Genomic DNA, 8,943 nt, shown 5'->3' with positions numbered 1-8,943 from the left:
AGGTAAAATTTACAGCTTGCAGGTGTACGTTTCTAGAGCAGACACGTGGAAGTAATGACAGGGTAACGATAAGTCAGCAGATAGTTAATACTGGATACAAGCACGTAACCGGTATTGTGTAAATTTTGAGGACGTAAAGTTCGAGGAAGAGAATTTGAGAGTAAGTTTTCAGCTGGAGAGAGCAGCATTAAAGGAGCAACCGTTACAAAAAATTATAGCATTTATTCCCAACGTTATGCAGCCAAAAGAGAAAATTTTATTCATCTCTAAGAGGGCGCGATTTGGGGATCTTGTCTTCTCATATTAACTATAAATAACAACATTTGTGCTCAATATAGGGATACAAATACTGAAACTACAAAGGCTATCATTCTTTCTCTCATTTTTCTAAGCTTTATAAAATTGTTATCAAGTGTTTCCGGTTATTCTTACATCGGATGGGATTAATCCGAAATCCAGGCTTGTTCTTTGTTTAATTATCTTTATTTTATTTTTTTTATACTTTGTTATTTTATTAATCAGATCAATTTAATTCACGTGTCTATAAACACATTTACAAATTCAACCATTCTTCTTTTGTGGGTAAACGGTTAAACCCCTCGCCCTCGGCCCGATGGGGCTTAACGGACGACAAAGTGTTTGTTAACACTTCCTTAGTGGTGCGTAAGGGGTAAAAAACAATGATCAACGTGGCTTCTATAACGACTAACTAAGCCAAAAAATCAAATTTTCTTATTTTTGTTTATTCATTTTCTTTCCCTTTAGTTCTTTTCCTTTCTATAAATTAGACTTCTTCTTCATCCTTTATATTTCTCTTTACTTCTATACTAGTAGTGGTACCCGCGCGATGTACGATCAATATTAAAAAATATTAATTAAATTAAATTGTGATCGAGCTATTTGAACATATTAGATTATACTGCTTTAATAAATTTCAATTGTCATCTTATTTATCAATATGATATACCCAATAATAAAATCGCTAGTAAATTAAAGAGACTTATATAGTCATTCAATAATTTTTTTGTTTTATATTTTTTTTAATTCTATTATCTAATGTTTAGTATTTTTACATTGTTAATAGAAATTTTTATTAGCATATTACTTTGTTTAATATTTTTGTCTGCTCGCTTTCTTTTTGTAATATAAGAGAATATATATATTTTATTAATCTTGAAATATTTTTTATTTTATATTTTATTCTGTTGTTGTCAATAATATTATATATAATTGTTCTGCAGAATATTATCTGAAATTTAATGAATAATTTAAAAACTCCAACTTGAAACTACTCTCCAATTTGAATGGACAGTATTTTTTTAATTTTTAATTTTTATTATAAAATATTTTATTTTATTATTTTATAGATATTTAAATTCAAAAAATAATCAATAACTAATTATTAACTACTTATGTCGTGTGACTTTTTTCTAGGCTGTCACTTGGCTTAAGAAGAGGGCTTTTTCCTCTCTTTTAATAATATATAGATTCTAGAACATATCTTGAGTGTAGCTTTGGGATTTCATCCGATTTTCTTTTCTCTTTCTTCTCTTTTTTTTTCTCTTCCGTAAAAACCTTTATTTTATTATGACACCTTCTTGATTCTTGAACAACTGTTTCTCGATTTTCTTTAAGATTTTTGAAAACCTACATCTTTATGGATTTGCTTGCTTAAATTTCTCTAGAGCCCGTGAAGGGTTCTCAACGAAATGGAAAATCAATGAGATTCCCTTTCATTTTTATTTTTCTTAGCTTCTTTTTTATTTAATTTCCTTCCTAATTTAGTTTTACCTATTTAATTAGAATTTAGGTTAAAATTAAACCAACTAATAATTTAAATAAAATCTTAAGAAAAATAATTAAATGACATATGTAGTGCTACTTGGCACTTTTCTGAGCGTATTAGGAGAGTCAACAAACGCACCAGCAAATATTGAGCTGGAATTTTTTTGGGGAGCGGGGAGGGGGGAGGGAGGAAGGGGAGGGGGGTTAAACCCCCTTTTTTTTTTTTTTAAATAAAAAGTCCCTTCCAAATTAGTATTTCCACACTTTCCTTCCAGCGTGACTCGAACCAGGATCTAAATCCTTGAAAGTTATAGTTGATGGGCATAACATGAAAAAGGTATAATTTAAAAAGTTATAGTTGATGGGCATAACATGAAAAAGGTATAATTTAAGTATGAAACGTGCAAAAACATGGTAGTTTAGGAGACTTTTAAGCCATTAGCCAGATAGGAATAAGGTCTGCGTACTCACTACCCTTTCCAGACTTCACTTGTGAAATTATACTGGGTATATTTTTGTTGTTAGCTCTTTTTTATTTTCTGACAAGTGTAAGTGAGAGGGGTAATTTAAGTTGGTGATGAAGTTTAAATAAGGTACTACTTAACAAAGAAAAATGTTTTTAAAAATATTTCCATACCAAAAATTAGTTTTTACATTAGACTAATCATTACAGATATTTTCGAAATTTTTGCAATCAAGGATGACAGAACAAGGTCTTCAAGAAGAAGGTAGAAACCGGAGTGTTTGCCCCGATTAGTAAAGAGCCTAAGAAACTTTCTACTTATGAGCCGGGTACATAATTAATCAACTATACTTTCTGAATTTATAATTATATATTTGCTCTAGATTTGTTTTTCTTGACGTTGAAACAATTTTTCTTTATCCATGGTTAGTGATTGTGCAACTGAAGGAAGATAACACATGGCAAAGCAAATGGCTGAACTTCAAGTGACTAAGGCTGTCCAAAGAGCGAAGAAAAAAGTATCTTGAAGTAGTCGAATCCATTTATGAGAAAAAAAGAAGAAATTGCACAAGACTTAGGCAGGTTCTTTGCTGAGCACTTCCTACCTATTACCAACATTATTATTGAAGTCAAGAAAGGTGTACATTGATTGAAGTAGTTAAAATACCTAAAAGAAACCAAACATCATACTTTCAACCTAACCCTATCCAAAAGCAGCACAAAAGTAGAACTTAGGAATAGAAAACACTCATTCACTTATTTACATGGCTCCCACCAATGCCCTGCCCTGTATTCTCTGCCACTCACGGCTTTCTTTTTTCCAGCAGAGCTCTTTGAACAAAATCTTCTATTTTGTGGCTGCAAGAACAGCCGCTGAACCTTCCACCTGAAATATCAACAGGATCCTTTTCAGCAACAGCGAAAGAGATCAACATACCCGTGATTTTAAATGGAAATACGAAATACTACTGCATCCCTTATTACCTTGTAGCATTCTATGCGAATTAATGTATATACATACAAATATAATGTATTTTGTTAAAAGATATTTGATATATTATATACATAGTTCAAATCGACATAAAGGAACGAAATACACCATCTGCTACCACCAAGTTGAATTGTATTCATATATAGAGCCACTACATACTAGAGTATATAGTGTACAAAGAGGCAAGTGGGCTTTCATAGTTTCATCAATCATGAATAAGAGGTCTGGTTGTCCTTTTATGGCCTTATTGTGTTTAAAAGTCTTTGTGGTCATCACATAAAGTATTGATAAGGTTATTTGATTTGAACAGGTACATTCACGGATAGATAGATGATACAGGCAGGCGGGGCCAGTAAAAAATGCCAATGTTATGAGGTCGTAATCTGAATCTAATTGCTCCAATATTGTTAGTGAAGATATAGTAAAAGTTTCTGTCAAGTTGTCACATAAGGGTCCACTTCTTAATGGTTTGTGTATATTTGACAACTAAGCGCACTTCCATTCCAAATATATTGGTGCATGAGTGAGAGAAAGTTAACTTGCTATATCAAAGTTAGTCATTATGACACTGACGTTTGCTTTGGATCAGTGATGATCGTTGATGAACAAGTCCTTTCAATATCAAATGTGGTTGTCCCTAGCATGCTCTGAAATAATTCACTAGTTTATAATAGTAGTATATTTTCTTGATAAACACTAAATTTAATGCCAAAAATGAAATATCCACCATGGATTGTAGTGATGTCAATGTTGCCATGATGCTAACTTGTTGATCATGTAGAAATAAGTATCAGATTACGTGGAATTAGGGAGACTGGATTTTCAGAGCTCCAAAGCCCATATAGGATGGTGTCTAGAATACTATAATCAGCATAAGACCAAGGGACCACCACAGATGATGTTACTTGGACCAGTATCTCAGAATGATTAGAGTAATATGTAGCCAAGCTACTAAAATATCACTTACCATATACTTAGCACCCCAGATTTCTTCCTCAGTAGCAGGAACGGCTGTGATCTTATTTTTGGGGTTCTCGTAGCTTCTCAGCTCTCCAACTGCTGTAGAGTAGAAACACCCTGATAATGCAAACAAAAGATGTCGAATTTAAGAAAAGTATAAAGGGCAAAAGATATGTTTCGTGTTCTGGTTGGATTGATTTTTTGCCTATGTGAATGTCAGTTTCTCAATTATTTATTTACAAACATGTTAATTCGGTCATGATAAGTCTAAAAAGCAGAATTCCTTCAATAGTTATCCCACTAGATAAATCAGATCACCTACGACAACAACATCCACCCAATATAATCCCACTAGTAGGGTCTGGAGAGGGTAGTGTGTACGCAGACCTTACCCCTACTCTGGGGTAGAGAGGCCCTCGATTCCCTCCCTAGAAGAACTCCCCACCTTGCTCTTGGGGTTACTTTCTTGGTTGGAAGTTGAGGGTGCTCATCTAAAGGAGAAGAATAATCTGTCAAACGTACCTTGAGGAAAAGAAGCAAGTGACTTGCCACAAGCACCTTTGAGCAAATCAGCATCATTGGCAAAGGCCACATACCCATCAGCAGTGATTCCCCAGTAGAGGGGTACCTTTCCAACTTGATCCTGTTTACAAAAAAACCAAAAATATCATAGGTACGCATCAAAATTAAACCACACCTACTACAACAAAAGGGAATTTGGGTAGGTAAAAGTTACTTACAGTAGCTACAAATAAGGTGGAAGTGGACTTGTCAAAGACAATGAAAGTAAAATTGCCTTCGAGGTGACCAACAACATGATTTGGAGGGTAAGGTGCCCTGTCACGAAGTGCCTTGTATGCTTCAATCACCAGCATCACCTCATTTGCAGACTTGGCAAGGCCATATTGTTGCCTCAAACTCCCTAAGTTGTCAAGTGATCCCTCAAACAAGCAAAATATGTCATCCTTAACAGCAAATGACCTGCCATTTTCCCATTAAGTTAATCCTATAAGTCTATACATTTACATCTCAATTGGAACAACTTTTAAACAGCTCAAAATTGTAGTGAAAGGCCAAGATAGATGCTTGATATAACATTTACGGTACAGAATCTTATCCATAGCAAAACAATTTTACAATTGTAACTCAAATACGATCCTTATCAAGAAGTAACTAAAACGACTGTGCATACAAAATTCTCGTTTAGTTGATATGCTTATTTCAAGGGGCAGGAATAACCCTTGAGTAAAACATTAAATCTTGGTACAAGGCACTTGCCTTCCCTTTCAGTTGACAACTAGGAAGCTTGCTTAAAGTATTAATTGTAGTAAAAACATTTTAAAGTCTCCATTCTCCAACTACCCAGATCCCTCCCTCAATTTTCAAAGGCAATTGTGGAGATGATTCCACCAATAAAAGTGTTCTAAAGTTGCTTCTTCAAAAATCTTGCAACTTTTCCTATTAGTCAATTTACTAACTTATCGCCAACAACCCAATTCCTTATATAGGCAGAATACTGATCTAATCAGGAAAAAGTAACAAAAGACAAAGGGAAACATGGCTATAATTTCGATTCACTACTCTTTTCCAATAGATTTTCCTATTGGCCAATCCCCCCTCCCGCCAGGGTCAGCAAGCCCTCTGCCATTAATAAACTAGTTATAGCCTGTTTGGCCAAACTTCTAAAAGGAAAAAGTACTTTTGAGGAGAAACATATATAATTTATGAGTTTCAAAGAAGCACTTTTGAGAAAAATACACTTATAAGCAATTTTTAAAATTTTGGCCAAACACTATTTACTGCTCAATAATATTTTTCTAATTAATTAGCCAAATACAAACTACTTATCATCAAAAGCACTTTTTTGAAAAGTACTTTTGATAAAAGCGCTTCTCAAAATAAGATGATTTTAAAAGCTTTGACAAACAGACTATTAATTAAGTTGTCTATATACTTTTACTTATCCACTATATTAAAAATCTATTTTTACTTTTACTTATCTAGTTTAGTAAATCAAAAAAATTATAATTTTTTTTTTCTTATTTTACCCTTATTATTAACTATGCATTTGTCAAATCATTTTTCAAATTTCTGAAATGTCATGATTATCAAGGGTAAAATTATAAAAGAAAGTGCACCTAAAAATGAATGGAAAGATGTATATCTCATACTTGTTCGGGCAAAGGTCATGTCACACATGTCAGATCTCCCCTTTGTTAATTATATCCAGAAATAATGATAAGATAAAATTTGTTGATTTATGTCTGGTAACAATTCACGTGACAATCTTCTCCCTAGCCACTGACAAACAGTGAATTTGTCCAGTTTGCGGAAAGCTATAAGTTTTGAGTTTCATTATGGAAATATCTTGCCCCTTTGGCAAGCCCTAAACAGTCCATCTTATAAGCGCTACAATATTTTTTATTAAGGTTCTTGGTTTCAGCTAAGCTAACGGTCCTCGATCTCAATGTAAATTATGATTTGGATTCCTTGAATACAATAGTAGCCAAACATTGACAAGCTTATTCTTCCATCCACTTTGTCGACATTAATTGGTGACACTTAGTGTTACGTACCTATCTCTGTCTATGGATCTAAACGCTATATGGGCTTCCCAAGAAATTTCGAGAACCATAATAACGATGATACTTACCATTATCACCGTCTTAATACATTGAAATTCCAGAACATGTTATCGTGCAAAAAAGAAAGCTGAAAATAAATCTTTACTATAAAAAAGCATCTCTTAACCTAACTCAACGAAAAAAAAATAGCTCAAAAAATGAAAATTGTCCAAAATTATCTAGAAGATCACTTTTTCCTCCCACAACTGATGTGGGACTTCAGCACTTTAGAGAGCCCCTTTTGTTTTTGTTTAAATTGTGAATGAGTATATTGAATTATTTCCGTCCAGAGAAAGGTTGATGAGAAAAAGAAAAAGAAAAAGAAAGGTTGACGATGAAACTAATAAATGCTAACATAGACCGTCAGATCACATGGTTGTAATTAGCCGACTGTTTTGCTTCTTCTCAGCTGTTTCATCATCTTTTTTAATTTCTATCTAAAAGAAACCAAGAAGTTCCCCGGCTTCTGGTTTGACTTAAAATTGGCGACAGTTTCTTGTACTAAAAAAATTGTTTAATTTGGATTATCAGAAAGATATTCGATATTTATTAAAAATAATCAGTTTATTGAAATATTAGCTTTAAATTTTTAGTCTAACATTACTCAAACAGATTATACGAGACTTAATCCAAATTAGCAAAAATAATCGGATATCAACATGTCCTAAAAATTAATGAATATGGAAATGGCAACACGTGGAAAGGTTGAATAAATAAGTTTCTAAAAAATAATTTACAGATACTAACAAGAATCTATTTAACTAATAGCAGCATATGATTTTACCAATGAAACTAAAAGGAATAAGCAACGCAAAAGTTCGAAGTGATCATCAAAACGAAACTTAGTAAATGCAATATACATGTACAACAACCAAAAAAAAAAAAAATTTGAACCACACAGTAGATGTATTTATCCTATGCGCTGATAACAATTTATAAATATTTTACCCTATTAGCTAAATTTAACCTTCAACAACATATCTCCTTTTATCAAGTCTGATATAGTTACCTCAATAATAGAGTGAGAAACGTCTATAATCAGTTAAATTTGGTGTAGAAAATCAGTGCATATAAATCATTACTCAAATAAGGCACACCATGCATCATGCATCATAATCCTAATTCATGATGTCACATCCATCAAATCGTGCAATCCAAACCGTTGATCAACATATCCACAAACTCATCAACGTTTCAGATCACGTTGTCAAAGCTGACCAATTCCTATTTAGCATCGTCATTTAAACTTTTCAATTTGGAAATTACACTTAAACACTCAGCTAAAATTAACTTTATAAAATCAGTCACAACATTTCTATTAAGTTCTTTAGTTGTTATACCTGGGGAGTACAGCGGACTCGTTGCAGTGAGTGTACGCGAATTGGACATGATCGCCGATCTGCATAGAAACCGCCGACGAATTGTTTTGAACAAACCGTTTCACCAGAGCTTCCGCCTTGATCTTAGGCGACGGAGTCCGGCTTCCGGCGGCCACAAGCTCGTCGGGCGGCGAAACAATGGAACTGCTAAATACACCCAACATTTTCCAAAAAATCAAAAATAGGCCACACAAGAGTAAGACAATTACACAATCTCTCTGTTTCTCTCTAGAAGTGTGTGGAATTAAGAGTTAGAAGATATGACACGAGAGAGTAATGAAGAGAGGGGCATGGAATTTATAAACAAGACGGCAGAGAGCATTTCCGTTATTTTAAGTAATGATGGGGGTATTTGAGTAATTTGATCAAGGGATGGTACGTGGAGTGGGACCCGGAAAAGGGGCGATGATTCCTGTAAGGGAATAAAAAGCCTTGTGTGGGACCCAATCGGAAGCTTGAATTTTGGATGTATATGCTGACGTTTCAAGTAATGGAGCTGAAAGCGAAGGAGAAGAGGGACGATATGGTGGATTCGCGTCCATCATCGTTGTAATGGATAGTACAGCAGATTCTGCCACGTCCACACTGAAGATATTATCACAAATATAAAAGATTCTACATTTTTTTTCAAATGATTACTATGTGTATTTATTTCAAAATTTTTGGGCACTTTCTTTTGCGAGAATGATTTTTTCTAAGTCACCTTGAATGTATTTGAGCTATTTTATTACGTATTTGTCA

General features: G+C 33.7%; 1 protein-coding gene across 1 annotated transcript; it reads right to left on the bottom strand.

The window, feature by feature from the left end:
- Positions 1-2,767: 2,767 nt before the first annotated feature.
- LOC107780562 (stem-specific protein TSJT1-like) lies at positions 2,768-8,476 on the bottom strand. The gene is made up of 5 exons (XM_016601111.2): positions 8,164-8,476; positions 4,940-5,180; positions 4,722-4,842; positions 4,207-4,316; positions 2,768-3,134 (listed from the first exon to the last, which is right to left on the bottom strand). Exons 1-5 carry the CDS (start codon positions 8,364-8,366, stop codon positions 3,096-3,098), a joined length of 714 nt encoding a protein of 237 aa, XP_016456597.1. The 5' UTR covers positions 8,367-8,476; the 3' UTR covers positions 2,768-3,095.
- Between the last annotated feature and the right edge of the window lie 467 nt (positions 8,477-8,943).

This window comes from Nicotiana tabacum, chromosome 14, assembly GCF_000715075.1.
Source record: "Nicotiana tabacum cultivar K326 chromosome 14, ASM71507v2, whole genome shotgun sequence".
NCBI classification, from domain to species: Eukaryota; Viridiplantae; Streptophyta; class Magnoliopsida; order Solanales; family Solanaceae; genus Nicotiana; species Nicotiana tabacum.
Note: the sequence above shows the minus strand (reverse complement) of the source record. Positions and strands in the feature narration are given on the sequence as shown.

Coding starts and splice junctions, on each gene's coding strand:
- LOC107780562 (XM_016601111.2), bottom strand. CDS start 8,366: ATGTTGGGTGTATTTAGCAGTTCCATTGTTTCGCCGCCCGACGAGCTT. Junction 5,181..8,163: donor GAGTCCGCTGTACTCCCCAG/GTATAACAACTA, acceptor GGAAAATGGCAG/GTCATTTGCTGTTAAGGATG. Junction 3,135..4,206: donor TCTGGGGTGCTAAGTATATG/GTAAGTGATATT, acceptor TTGATATTTCAG/GTGGAAGGTTCAGCGGCTGT.